We start from the raw sequence: 15,268 nt of genomic DNA, 5'->3' as shown, positions 1-15,268 counted from the left end.
TACAGAATTGTCATATGATCCAACAATCCTGCTCCTAGGCATATACTCAGAAGAACTGAAAGTAGGGATTCAAACAAATACTTATACACTAATGTGCATGGTGGCAGTATTCACAATTGTGAAAAGATGGTAGCACCTCAAATATCCATCAACCTGTCAGTGGATAAATAAAATGTGGTATATACTCACAATGGAATATTATTCAGCTATAAGAAGGAATGAAGTCCTGGTGCATGCAATAGCATGGATGAACCTCAAGGATATCATATTGAATGAAATAAGTCAGACACAAAAGGACAAATATTGTATGATCTCACTATGAACTAACTGTAAGAACCAAAATTCACAGAGTTAGAATCTAGACTACAAGTTATCAGGAGATAGAGTGGGATTAGAGAATGGGAAATGGATGCTTAACTTGTACAGAATTTTTATGTAGGCAGATTGTAAAGGTTTGGAAATGATTAGTGATGATGGTAGCATATTATTGTGAGTGTAACCAAAAGGACTGAACTATATGTGAATATAATCAAAAGAGGAATCTTTAGTATATATATATATATCATTAGAATAAAAACTAAAAGATAAAACACATGATGAAACTAAAAGATAAAATATGAACCCTGGTGTTGACGATGGTGGACTATAGTTAACAATACAAGTATAAGAATGTTCCTTCATGGGTTATAACAAATTTTTGATACTAATACAATGTGGTAATAATAAAGAGGTAGTATATAGGAAAAAAATATACAGCTAATATAAATAATGGATGTTAGAGATATTTTAATAATCTTACTTCAATTGTAATAAAGGTAACTACTATTAAAAAATGGTACAATCATAAAAAAATAGCTCTACTATTAATAGTAACAAATGTTCCACACCAATGCAAGATGTTAGTAGTGATGGGATAAGGGTCTCCTGTATTTTACACATGATCATTTCCTAAACACAAAACCTCTCCAATAAAATATATATATATATATTTTAAAACCTACTGAATAAAATTTTTTTTTTAATTTTAATAAATGTTAGGCATTAATTTTTTAAAAAGAGCTATAGGGTGATAATCGTTAATCAACTTTTGCTGTTTCTCTTTGTTGACAGACATATGAACAACCCTGGGAGGTTAAAATTAATCTTTAGAAATAATTGCAAATAATTCAACAAACACAGCACAGAAAATGAGTTTTTGTAACCTGAGCTAAAGTTGGTAAGATGAATTTGCATTGTCAAGTTTAGTAATCATAAACTTGATAGTTCTGTCATAGTTTTTGTAACCTGAGCCAAAGTTGGTAACATGAACTAGCATTGTCAAGTCTAGTAATCATAAACTTGGTAGTTCTGTCATTAGTATCTAAACACACTCATACTGAATACACAGGTCAGTGACAAACTGCAAATACATTGTTCGGCATATGCCTTTTCCTTGCTTTAGCACATCCTCCTTGTTCTTCTGTTCTACAGAATACACCAATTAGATTTACAATCAGAAAAGGGAAATCTCTATGCCTGCCATTACTGCTGAATATATTTAATAATCATCTTTTTTAAACAAATATAACAAAAGGTTATGAAGAAATTTCCATGCAATGAGAAAACTATTTATTTGTAACACAGATGATGGTACAGACATCTGTGAAACTGCTTATTAAAATAACATCAAAGAGAGGCTCTCTGGAAAAAACAGATCTGTCGTATTTCAAAAGAAATAAAACTTAACCCTTAACACTGAAAGAAAGGTCAAGATTTTTAACCAACAGGAGACAATTACGTATTTTCTAAATTTAGGGGTTTGGAATGAAATTTATCCAGCTCTCATTAAGAATAAAAGGAAAAGATGTGTCTGTAACAATTGGATTTTTGGAATGTCATCTCTCTAGTCACAAGAACAATACTGAAAGTAATTCCAGTGTACAAGGTTAGCCACAACGAGTACACAAGACATGTCAGAATAAATACAAAAGTAAATATTCAGCAAAAACAGGTAAAATTTATAAAGGGCAGGCAGGAAAAAAAGGCTTAAAATCTATCACACAAAATGTAAAACAGTAAAAAAGCTAGAAAAACCTAACATTCAAAAACAGATATATAATTAATTAGGTTATTGAATGGCAATACTGTGGAATATTTACACAGTAAATAAAATTGTCTGCAAATGTTTAGAATAACAGAAAAACACTTACATCATTTAAAAAAGAAGATTCAATAATACACATATTCACTCTCCCCACCCACACAGGAAAAAAAAGAGACAAAGTAAGCTATTAAAATGATCTGTGTTGTAACTGGTGGTAATTTTAGCTTTCATCTTCAAATTTTCTATAATATATATTGTTCTTATAATCATAAAAATTGATTAAACTTACACAATTCTAGCATACACCTTTATTAAATACACATGAAATGTATACAGGAATTGTACTTTCTGTATGATTTTTCTGTAAGCCTACAACTACTCCAAGAAAATAAAATAAGCTCATAAAAAAATACCCATGAAATACTTGCAAAAATATCTGTCGCCTTAAATGACTAGATTTAATACTTCAAGAAATTTTTTCCTGGATAAAAATATAACATTTGGTTCCTTTCCAAACTCAGAAAGCCTTTTTCCAGATTGTAGAACATATCTAGAGCTATAAGAATTATATGGAGAGTAAATTGGAGGGAATGAAGGAGGCAGAAAATAGGAAAAGTTAAACCTATGACTTCCACTTTTATCCATGTAAATATTGTCTAAACAGCCACTCTCCTGTCTGCCCCACCCAATGGATTTCAACAATGCCAGCCTACACAACCTCAAGAAGCAGCAATCACATTGTTTTCTCATGGACTACTATGAAGTAAAGAGTAATCACTGTTCAATGCACCACTTTGTCTATTGTGTGGAAGGCACTGAGCTAGGTTCTTGACCTATAGGAACATGCTGCCTATCTTCAAGCAGTCAGTATTCCTCCCAAGTTACCCCATGCAGGCTGACAATCTTTCACATGTAGAGCAAGGTAGTGGTATTAGGACTTTCAAGCTACAAAATTTTTGAAGCAGATTTGATCAGACAGAAACAAATAGAAACATTATCACATGCAGAAATAAAAGAAGCAATTAGCTAATATAGCTCAATTTCTACAAAAATAGTATACTGACTTTGCAGACAGTAAACAGTCCATTTAGTTATCATGTTTCTTCATTATGTTTACATTTGCACTGCTGGTGCAAAACAATGGTAAGTAAAATCGCTAGAGACTTAACACAAATCAAGGCAGAGGCACCAAACGGAATATATTTATAAAGCGTACAATTTGATGAGCTGTCCTTGAAACCATCAACACAATCAAGATAATTAGCATGCCCATCACCCCAACAATTTCATCAAGCAAGAACAAATCTTTTTAACACTATGTGTGAACACATGGGAAGTACACACGAGCCCTTCAGCTGAAGACTGAAGTACAACAATTGTCTCAAGGAAAAGCACTTGTGCAATTGAGCTGCCAGCTAAATTAACCACTTTTCTCAAAGAAAACATTTTTTTTTTACTTGTTTCATATATTTTGCCCAGGTTTGCAGCTGTTTCAAGTAGGAAAATAAATATGGTCCCAGGGACTTCATCTTGCCCAGAAGTCTACACATTTACTTTTATCTGCTCCATATTTGTCTTTCTTAAGCTTACTTGGTGAATGTGATTATTTGCTCCATCTTGCCTCTGTAGACTCGGAGCAAATCCCTTTCAACAGAGTCCTGCATTTTAGCAGGCTGTCCACACCTTTGATTATTTTGGTTCTGTTACTCTTACAGCGTGAAACCAGAACAGGACCAAGAGCTCCCCGTTCACCAAGATCACACAGAACTGCATGATAATTTCTATTTTAAGAGGCAGGTGTGGTGGGGTGAAAAGAACCCCAGAGTAAGGAAGACTCATGCTCAAGTTCTGGCTCAGACACTTCACACTTGGTACCTTTAGCAAGCTCACTCAAATCCTGTGAACCCTAGATGCTTCATCTATATACTCACATAACATATCTCACAGTTCCCTATGAAGAAGAAATGAGATAAGAAAACACTTTGTAATCTGTAAGGTACTGTACAAAAATAAAATGATATGAAGCATATTAAAAGCTCTTAAGCATTAACTAACATAGAAATGTATCATCTTCTGAGTACAATTTCAATTATTTCCCCTTAAATCTTAAATGCCGAATCAGAAAATCATTTAAAAGTGTGGCCCAACTTAATTTTAAAAACTCACCTTAAATCTAATTCACAAATTCCTTAACCCGTGTGTAAGTACTTGAAGACTACTTACATTTCTTGGAATTTTCACATTTCATGAGTGATAAAAATAAATATTCTTTGGGAACTGTGTTATATATCAGGCTGAAACTGCAATTTTGAAGCAAACGAATTCATAAATGATACATCAATTACTTACTTCTGTAACATTGTGGCACGAAGTGCAATAATATTTGCCTTCATCGGTAAGGCCCCAAGAGACAGCAGCACACTGAGTACAGCGTTCTTTGAACTCTTTCTATAGGAAAAGAGGATAGAAAAGGTGTTAACGAACAAATTACACTTAATACATTTTATAAATGAAAATCATCGAAATAAAAATAAATCAGAGGCGAATAACAATTCAGTCTCTGAACCAGTATAAAGCAAATCAAACTCTTTTCTAAAATATATATAGTGTGAGGAAAAAGAAGAAAAGGTGGTAAGGGTAAAACTGCAAACAGAGAAGAGTAAATAAAACTCCTTGAAAACACTGAATGAAAAAAAGGCAAGCTTTAAGTATAGAGAAGACTTAAAACATAGAAATAGCATATCATTTGGAACCTCCTTCAGGTCCCTAAAAACACACACTCACCACAAAGAAACCAGATTTTTATTAGAATTGTTTCAAGTTTCATTGTATTCATTCAGCAATTATAATGAGTATCAACTATTATAGTTATTTGAGTATAACTAAATGTATCAGGCATTTTACTAGACGCTAGGGATTCAATGGTGAGTGAAACAGACGTGATCCCTACGTGATCCCTACTCAGAGTATACATGCTAATGGTGAGTTATAATTATTAATGTATATTAACCATTCATCAATCAATGAACACTTATTGAGCAGCTATTATGAGTAAGGCCTTCTATCATCATACTGCTTCTGTACGTCAAAGACCTAACTCTGACTGACACTAAATCACTGATTCCTAATGTCTTAGGTGTTGCACAACTTATTATTCTTGATAAGAAGACCTAACACTTCGTCGACACCATTAAAGAATGCAGCATTTTATGAGGCATGTCAAAAATGAAAGCAAAATTGTTCTGACAACGTGGTCAAGTCTTCAACGACCCCATGCTGATAACTACCTTAACATTGGGGTGTCCGCAAACCGGTATTTGGAATCACTGCACCAGACCGAGGCGAGGATTCCCAGAGAGATCTGCAGGGGTTACTTGGGTGGATTCTGGTTCCAGCCTCTGCCCCTCCCTCCCCCACCACAGCATCAATGGGAACTTGTGGGTGGTCCGGTTGACAAAGGATGCGCCATGTGGGTGGCCTCCCCACAAAACCCACAACCTCATCTTCCTCCTTAAACACACCCATATCACAAACAAACCACCCTGCCTGCACCCACAACCTCGCTGAGCCTGAAACTCCTGTCTCGTTCCCAAGAACTCGAGTCGCCCGCCAACCCTGGCCCGTTTCCCGGCCTCGCATCCTTCCGGCCCGCCCCTCTACTTTCGGCGGCCTGCCTCACAGCCACTTAGCATCCTCCAACCCCTTCCCCTTAGCCTCACTCCGCTCCAGTCCCAGCTGTGCCCCGGCAGCCAGCGGCACCGCCTCCTTACCGCCTCCTCTAGGTCCATAACGGCGCCGCCCCCGTCGCCGCCACCACCGCCGCCGGGCACTATGAACCGGGTCTGGAGCGCAGCTTTCGGGAGCGGATAGTGCAGCCCTCCTGCCGGAAACAGGAAGCCCTGGCTTTGGGTTCCGGGTGCCTGCGGCCTCGGTGAAACCTGGACAAGCTCTGGGGGCAAAACTGCGTAAATCCGGTAGGCGCTTCTAGTCTTGCTAACTAAAACCAGCCAATAAACAATTGGGCGGGGCCTGCTGCCGAACTAATCCAATCACGCCTCGTTCTAATGGTGGTGCCTTACAGGACCCATTTTTTCGTTGCGAGACTTAGGGAGGCTAGGGAGGGCCAAGTTCCAGAGCTAGAGCTACCCGCGCTCACAATGCACGGCTTCCTTTCTCCACCCCTTACTGGGTTTTTTTTTTTTTTTAATAAGGGAAATGAGGCAATTGGAATGCCAATTTTATTTAGTAAACAAAACAGCATCTTCGCTGACTGACAAAATCTATCCAACTATTAAAAGCAAAACAAAATTATCTTAAGAGATAGTCATACAGATCTTGGTATTACCTACAGGTATACGTTTAAAGAGAGAGGGACAGACAGACACAGAATATTGAAGCGGAATACTGCATCTGAAATTGCCTGATAAAATTCAGAGAGAGCGAGTGAGGGAGTCAGAAGCAGGGATATCATGTCATATTTTCTCTCTTCTTCAGTGAGTCTTTTAACGTCTTCCACAAGCTGTCTTTTCTGTTCAGTTTCTTCTCCATCAGAGGAGGTGGATTCCTTGCAGCTTTCCCTCACATGAAGAAGGCATCAATACAGAATCTGAGGGCAACTGGGGTCTCACCGAAAGTGCAGTTATATTCTCCCACCAGACTCAGGCCTTCTGTGGATACCCAAATTTTCAACATAGTAGTTCTTCAATGTTGAAATTTTCACAAAAGCCTAGGACTCTTTTCTTTTCTTTTTTTAATTAATTAAAAAAAATTAACAACAAACAAAACATTAAGATATCATTCCATTCTACATATACAATCAGTAATTCCCAATACCATCACATAGTTGCACATTCATCATTTCTTAGAACATTTGCATCGATCCAGAAAAAGAAATAAAAAGACAACAGAAAAAGAAATAAAATGATAACAGAGAAAAAAAAGATTATACATACCATACCCCTTACCCCTTGCTCTCATTTACCACTAGCATTTCAAACTAAATTTATTTTAACATTTGTTCCCCCTATTATTTATTTTTATTCCATATGTTCTACTCTTTTGTTGATATGGTAGATAAAAGGAGCATCAGACACAAGGTTTTCACATTCACAGAGTCTCATTGTGAACGCTATATCACTATACAATCATCATCAAGAAACATGGCTACTGAAACACAGCTCTACATTTTCAGGCAGTTCCCTCCAGCCTCTCCACTACATCTTGAACAGCAAGGTGATATCTACTTAATGCGTAAGAATAATCTCCAGGATAACCTCTCGACTCTGTTTGGAATCTCTCAGCCATTGACACTTAGTCTCATTTCACTCTTCCCCCTTTAGTCAAGAAGGTTCTCTCAATCCCTTGATGTTAATTCTCAGCTCATTCTAGGGTTTTTCTCAGTCCCTTGATGCTGAGTCTTAGCTCATTCCAGGATCTCTGTCCCATGTTGCCAGGAAGGTAGGACTCTTTTTTTACCACAATCTCTGCCTCATCACCTAGAACATAGAGACTGTGGGCCTGAAGAGATGGTGCATGGGACAGGTGCATTTTGATGCAGAGCAAGATGGAAGAAAAGGTTGAGAAAAGAGACACTTTCTGGAGGGATCAGGCTTGCAGGGAGGGAGGCATGAGGAGAGGGAGTACTTAACCGGCCTTTTTTTTTTCTTGCTGGCTTTCAATAGCATGGATGAGATATTTGAAAAAGAACACAAGTTGTTGCATCAGACCTGGTTTTCTAATCACATTTTTCATTTTATTTTACTTTGTTTTGTTTTCTGTTTTTACTTACTTCAGTTTGCCTCCTCTGTAAAAGTTAGTTATTTCTTGATTGCCAAGAAATGGAATGTCCCAGATGTCTGTCAACAGACCAGTGGCTAAACAAGCTGTGGTATATACATACGATGGAATATTATGCAGCTGTAAGACAAAATAAAGTCATGAAGCATATAACAATGTGAATGAACCTTGAGGAAATTATGCTAAGTGAAATTAACCAGAAATAAAAGGACAAATACAGTATGGTTTCACTAATTTGAACTAACATTAATGAGTGAACTTTGAGGGTTAAAGTTAAGAACACGGGTTATCAGGAGATAGAAATAGGATAGAGATTGGACAATTGGTGCTGAAGGAATACAAATTGTGCAACAGAACTGATTGTAAAAATTCAGAAATGGATAGCACAGTACTACCTGACTGTAGCACAATAATATAAGTAAAAGGTTTTAAGATATGAGGTATTTGAGAGAAAGGAAAGTAGACAAAAGGATTGTAAATGAGCATGCTTTATTGGGCTGCACTCAGGGGCAGAGCTCACCGAACCCAAGAGGGACGGAGGTGAGTCCCCGCATGAGCTTTGGCGAGTGCAGTTTTTAAGGGCAGGGGTTAGGTGATGACATGAAAGGGGCAGCATATTAAACAAAGGATTATTATGCTAACGGGTTGAGCAGCGGGTGGTTAGATGTCCGTGAATAGATGTTTGCTGCTCAAGGACCTTGATTGTAATGGTTCACCTCCCTTCACCTCCTGTTCTGGAGTGACTTCATGATTCCAGCCTTACAGCCCTCCCTTATTCCCCCGACCTAACAATAAGTACGCTAAATGAAGCTGAATGTGATTATGATTGAGGGAGAAGGGCTGGGGGCACATATGAAACCAGAAGGAAAGGTAGATAAAGACTGAATTGACATAATTTAGGAATGACTAAAGGGGACAATGACAGTGATTAAATGTGCAAATAAAAAACGTTTCTGCATGAGGGAGAACAAATGATGGTCCACATTGCAAGATGTTGAAAATGTGTGCTGGTTTGAAAGGATGTATGCACCCTAGAAAAGCCATGTTTTAATCAAAATCCCATTTCATAAAGGCAGAATAATCCCTATTCAATACTGTAGTTTGAAACTGTAATCAGATCATCTCCCCGGATGATGTGATTTAGTCAAGAGTGGTTGTTAAACTGGATTAGGTGAGGACATGTATCCACCCATCTGGATGGGTCTTGATTGGTTTATTGAAGTCCTATAAAAGAGAAAACATTTTGGAGAATGGGAGATTTGGAGAGAGCAGGGAATGCTGCAGCACCACGAAGCAGAGTCCACCAGCCAGCAGCCTTAGGAGATGAAGAAGAAAAGTGCCTCCCGGGAAGCTTCATGAAACAGGAAGCCAGGAGAAGGAGGTAGCAGATGAAGAACTCTGACTGTGTTCGCCATGTGCCCTTCTACTTGAGAGAGAAACCCTGGACTTCATCAGCCTTCTTGAACCAAGGTGTTTTTCCCTGGATGGATGCCTTTGATTGGACATATGTGTAGACTTGTTTTAATTCGGACTCGGCCTTAGTCCCAATTAATAAGTTGTAAACTAGCAACTTATTAAATTCCGCCTTTCAAAAGCCATTCCATTTCTGGTATATTGCATTCCATCAGCTAGCAAACTAGAACAGATGGTATACAGGAAAAAGTACAATCAATGCAATCTAGGGTCTGTAGTCATCAGTAACACTGTAATATGCTTCCACTGAATATAACAAAGGCATTATGCCAAAACTAAATGCCAAGAAGGAGGGGCATGGGGCAAGGTATGGATTCTCTGTGGAAGAAAAAGAAGTGTCTTCGTATAGGTTCTGGTGGCAACATCATGTCTCTATACTTAAGTTGGATTTATGATATGTGAATAAAACTGTTTAAAAACGAACAGAGAGAAACAAGTGCTAGAAAAAAATGCAGAAAAAAAGATGTACCTATTCATTGTCAGTAGGGAAAATGAGAGTTGCAGCCCCTTGGAGGGCAGTGTGGTGATTCCACAGGAGGCTAGGGGTAGGGTTGTCATATAATCCTGAAATCCATTTGTGGGGACACAAATGGATATTTGCACACCAGTGTTTATGGGAGCAGTGCTAAAAAATCAATGTGGTATTGGTGCAAAGTTAAAGAAAAAGATTAATGAAATTGAATGGAAAGTCCAGAAACTGACCCCTAAATACATATAAGATTAACTGATTTACAACAAAGGTGCCATTACAAATCAGTGGGGAGTGGATGGTTTTTCTATAAATGGTACTGTATCAGTTGAGCATTGATAAGAAAAAAATATTGACCCCTGCTCACACTCTATACAAATATTAATTTGAAATAAATCATAGAATGACGTGATGAATAAAATCATAAAGTTTCTAGAAAACAACATAGAATATCTTCATGATATGGAGCAAGCCAAGGTTCTTAAACAAGCATTAACCATGAAAAATAAGATTGCTAACTTGTACTTCATTAAAATTAAGAGCTCTAGTTCATTAAAAGATATTGTTAAACCAAATCAAAAACTAAGATAAGATATCCACAATACATATATTCAAGAAAGGACTTCTATCCATAACAGATACTAAATACCTACAAATCAATTAAAACAATAAACAACTCAACTAAAAATGGACAAAACACTTAAACAGGTATTTCACAAAAGAGGCTAACTAAATGGCTAATAAATATATGAAAAGGTGCTCAACATCGCTACTCATCAGAGAAATGCATATTAAAATCACAATGAAATAACACAACACACCCATCAGAATGGCTAGAATTTTAAAAAGTGACAATATCAAGGTTCGGCAAGAATGTGGGTAAACTGGATCTTATACATAATTGTATAAGAGCATTTTAAAAAGCTGTTTAAAAGTAAGTTTAGAAAGTAAATGTAGAAAACTGTTTGTAAGTAAAGCTAAATACATGCTATGGCTCAACAATTGCACTCCTAAGTATATACCCAGGATAAATGACACATATGTTCACCAAAAGGCTTACATGTACAAGTATGTGCATAAAAGCTTTATTTATAATAGCCCAAATCACAAACAACCCAAATGTCCATCAACAGGGGAATGGATAAACACATTGTTATATATTCACACATTAGGATACTTTATAGTAGTAGTGAAAAAGAATGAATACCTGCTACAAACAACAACAACATGGATGAATTTCACAAACATAATTATGTGTAAAGGAAGCCTGTGCTAGATTAAAAATGGCCTTAAATTCTTTTTTCACTCCTCACATTTGAAAGGTGAGGTCTATTTTCTCTGGACTGATTTTGGGATCAGCTTTGACCAACAGAATGCCACTTCAGTGATGCTGTGTAACTTCCAAGGCAATGCTTTTTTAGCCTCTGCTTTTGCTTTTTTTGGAATGATCCTCCTTGGAAGCCAGCTGCCATAGTCCAACTACCTAGGAAGGACGTGTTAGCTCATGTGAAATGGAGAAGCCACATAAAGGAGGGAAGAAGTGTCAGACACATAAGTAAAACCTTCTTGGTCTTCCAATGGACCCATCCACTAGCTATATGCAGTCTAGTGAATGACACCAGCTGATGCTAGGTGGAACCACCCAGCTAAGTTCAGCTCAAATTCTTGACTCAATTAAATAGTTATTGTTTTGATGTTGTTGTATGCCAGCAGACAAGCTAAAGAAATTGGTTCTCAAAGTAGAATAAGGATGTGACAAAAGCCTAAAGCAGATCTAAGCTGACACCTCTGCTCTAGACATTTCAGAAAAACATTTGAGTACACCTCCCCATTATGTGAACATATATTTATTTATAAATTGTACACAGGTTGGACTGTCCTAGTATAACATATTATAGAACACACAAAATGGAAGAATTAAAATGAGATATTCTAAAACATTTAATAATTTATTTTATTTCTTAACAGAATAAATAACATTCCTTTCGCTGAAAATATTAGTAAATGTAATATAATCAAAGGCTTCACTATTTTTTAAAACCTTCCTGTGTAATACAGTTATTTGTAGTTCTATTTCTAAGTTCAATTTCTTTTATTTCTCTTTTAATGTAATTTTGTTGAGATAAATTGATATATCCATCCAAAGTATATAATCAGTTGCTCAAAGTATCATTACAGTTGTACATTCATCGATAAAATCAATTTTAGAATATCAAGTTTTTTTTGTTTTTTGTTTTTTGTTTTTACATGGGCAGGCACCTGGAATCGAACCTCGGTCCTCTGGCATGGCAGGAGAGCATTCTTGCCTGCTGAGCCACCGTGGCCCACCCAGAATATCAAGTTCTTTTAATACTTGTTTTTAATGGTGGTATTACAGAAAAGATGGTCACCAAATTACACACCAAATGTTTTCATAACAATAGAATCATTTGCAAACATCCATTCCCAAAATGCTCCCTCCCTAACATGACTTCCTTCAAAAAAAAAAAGCAGTTACTTTTACACACATTTAACACATGGGTGCCTGACATATGTCAGACACTGTTTTAGGCACAGGGGATAAAGCAATTAACTAAAAAAACCTCTACCTCATGGAGACATCTAATGAATAGATAAACAAATAATTGAAGGAACAGCTAGAGAAGGATGGGAAGGCAATGGATACAGCAATTCCAGGGTGTAAGTGATCTGGGAGGGTCTTCTACACCACATAAGGAGGCCCTGGTTGCAAAAGCTGAAGAACCGAAAGGCAGAGAATCAGAGAACCATCCAGCTGGTGCAAACAGCCTAACACCCCTTTCCAAACAGAAACCAGGAGCTCTCAGGAACACATAGACAGGGAGACAGGGATTAGGAAATTGCACTGCAATGCATCACCACAGTGTTGTGTGCTACCCCATGCCCCTCATCCTACTCCACATCCATCCCATAAATACAAAGCTTTAGACTGCTGAAGGAAATCAACTTCCAAAGTAAACCTATCACAATATTTACATGCCTCAAAGACAATAGGGGATCACTAAGCATATCATGATGCAGACAGTATAGCCCAGCCTAATGACCAGATTAAAACACCAGAGGAGACACAGACTCTGGAACAACTAATCAAAGATGTTCACACAGCTCTACTAAATAAAATAAATGGGATTACTAATGACATGAAGGAGACCAAGAAGACACTAAGAAAGCGCACAGAGGAATTTGAAAGAATAAATATAAAAATAGCAGATATCATGGAGATTAAAGATGCTGTAGACCAAATAAAAAATATACTTGAGACACACAATGGCAGAATTAAAGAGGCGGAAGAAAGAATAAGTAAACTAGAGGACAGGACAACTGATTTCAAACAGTCAAAACAACAAATGGCAAATAAGATGGAAAATTTTGAATTAGATCTCAGGGGAATGATGGACAAAACAAAGTGCACAAATATAAGAATCATCGGTGTCCCAGAAGGAGAAGGAAACAGTAAAGGGCTAGGAAGACTAGTGGAGAAATAAGGGGGGGAAACTCTCCAACACTAATAAAGGACATAAATATATAAGTCAAAGAAGCTCAATGAACTCCAAACAAAATAAATCCAAATAGGCCTTCCCCAACACACATACTAATCAGTCGTTCAAGTGATGAAGAGATGCAGAAAATCTTGAAAGTGACAAGAGAAAACCAATCTACTACATACAAGGGAAACTACATAAGACTGAGTTCAGACTACTCAACTGGCACTATGGAGGTGAGAAGGCAGTGGTATGATATATTTAAGATCCTGAAAGAGAAGTACTTCTAGCCAAGAATTCTGTACCCAGCTAAATTGTCCTTCAAAACTGAGAGAGAGATTAAAATTTTCACAGACAAACAAATGCTGAAAGAATTTGTCAACAAGAGACTGTCCCTACAAGAAATATTAAAGGGAGTTCTGCAAGATGAAAAAAAAGAAAGACAGGAGAGGGAGGCCTGGAGAAGGGCACAGAATTGAAGAGTACCACTAAGGGTAACTTAAAGGATAAAAAGAGAAAAAAGGAAAAGAAAATTTTGATTTGACAAGTAAAACCCAAAGTATAAGATGGTGGACTCAACAAGTGCCTTTTTAATAATAACTTTGAATGTTAATGGACTAAATTTACCAATGAAAAGATACAGATTGGCAAAATGGATTAAGTAACATAATCCAGCTATATGCTGCTTATAAAAGTCTCATCTTAAACACAAGGATACAAAGAGATTGAAAGTGAAAGGATGGAAAAAGATGTTCAACATGAGTTTCAAACAAAAGAAAGCAGGAGTAGCTATACTAATATCAGACAAAATAGACTTTAAATGTAAAGACATCATAGGAGACAAAGAAGGGCACTATATCCTAATAAAAGGGACAATTGACCAAGAAGATAAAACAATCATAAATGTTTATGCTCCCAACCAAGGAGCTCCAAGGTACTTGAAACAGACATTGGCAAATGGGAGCAATAGATGTTTCAACAATAACAGTAGGAGACTTCAATACACCACTCTCCTCTATAGACAGGACAACCAGACAGAAGACCGACAAGGAAAATAGAGAAGTTAAATAACTTGATAAATGAATTAGACCTAACAGACATAGATAGGTCATTAAACCCTAAAACATCAGGATATACATTCTTCTCTAGTACTCATGGAATATTCCCCAGGATAGATCATATGCTGGGGCACAAAAAAGGTCTTTATACATTTAAAAAGATTGAAATTATTCAGAGCAATTTCTCTGATCACAATGGAATGAAGTTAGATATCAATAACCACCAAGGAACAAGAAATTTCACAAATATATGGAGATTAAATAACACAGTCATAAACAACCAGTGGGTCAAAGAAGAAATTGCTAGAGAAATCAGTAGCTATATGGAGATGAATGATAATGAGAATGTAACACATCAGAACTTATGGGATGTGGCAAAGACTGTGCTGAGAGGGAAATTTATTGCCCTAGATGCCTATATTAAAAAAAAAAAAGCAAGGAAAATTTTTTTTTAAATATATAGAAAAAAAAAGAAAGAGAAAAAATTAAGGACTTAATTGGTCACCAGGAAAAACTTGAGAAAGAACAGCAAACTTACCCCAAAGCAAATAGAAGAAGAGAAACAATAAAGATTAAAGCAAGGTTAAATGATGGGGGAACAAAAGAATAATAGAAAGCCTCAGTAAAACAAATGATTATAGAGTATGTCAAATGGCAAAGGGTTGCTAGGAGGAAAAATAAAACTAGATATGAAGATAGAGAATAAATGAGGTGGGAGTTGCTAATTTAGACACAGTGGTCTGAGAAGGTGTTTTGGTGTGGTAAACCTGCCAAAATGCAATATACCAGAAATGGACTGACTTTTAACAATGGAGATTTATTACTTTACAAATTAACAGTCCTAAGGCCATGAAAATTTCCAAATTAAGGCCTCAAGAGGAAGATACCT

General features: G+C 36.8%; 1 protein-coding gene and 1 long non-coding RNA gene across 4 annotated transcripts in view; one reads left to right on the top strand and one right to left on the bottom strand.

The window, feature by feature from the left end:
- Positions 1-6,075, bottom strand: part of TAF1B (TATA-box binding protein associated factor, RNA polymerase I subunit B) — a 109,751-nt gene extending 103,676 nt beyond the window's left edge. Inside the window, exons 1-2 of one of the 3 annotated variants that reach the window (XM_077153153.1) lie at positions 5,854-6,075; positions 4,433-4,531 (exon numbers count right to left, since the gene is read on the bottom strand). In XM_077153153.1, the coding sequence (XP_077009268.1) occupies positions 4,433-4,531; positions 5,854-5,871 (117 nt within the window). In that variant the 5' untranslated portion in view covers positions 5,872-6,075. Of the gene's footprint in view, positions 1-4,432; positions 4,532-5,853 lie in introns of those variants that run through there. The other 2 variants (XM_077153150.1, XM_077153154.1) reach the window with 2 other exon arrangements.
- Positions 5,682-15,268, top strand: part of LOC143677312 (uncharacterized) — a 92,682-nt gene continuing 83,095 nt past the window's right edge. Inside the window, exon 1 of the long non-coding RNA XR_013172504.1 lies at positions 5,682-6,057. This is a non-coding gene — a long non-coding RNA (uncharacterized LOC143677312). The remainder of the gene's footprint in view (positions 6,058-15,268) is intronic.

The sequence above is a fragment of the Tamandua tetradactyla genome, chromosome 3 (genome assembly GCF_023851605.1).
Source record: "Tamandua tetradactyla isolate mTamTet1 chromosome 3, mTamTet1.pri, whole genome shotgun sequence".
Lineage (NCBI taxonomy): Eukaryota > Metazoa > Chordata > Mammalia > Pilosa > Myrmecophagidae > Tamandua > Tamandua tetradactyla.
Note: the sequence above shows the minus strand (reverse complement) of the source record. Positions and strands in the feature narration are given on the sequence as shown.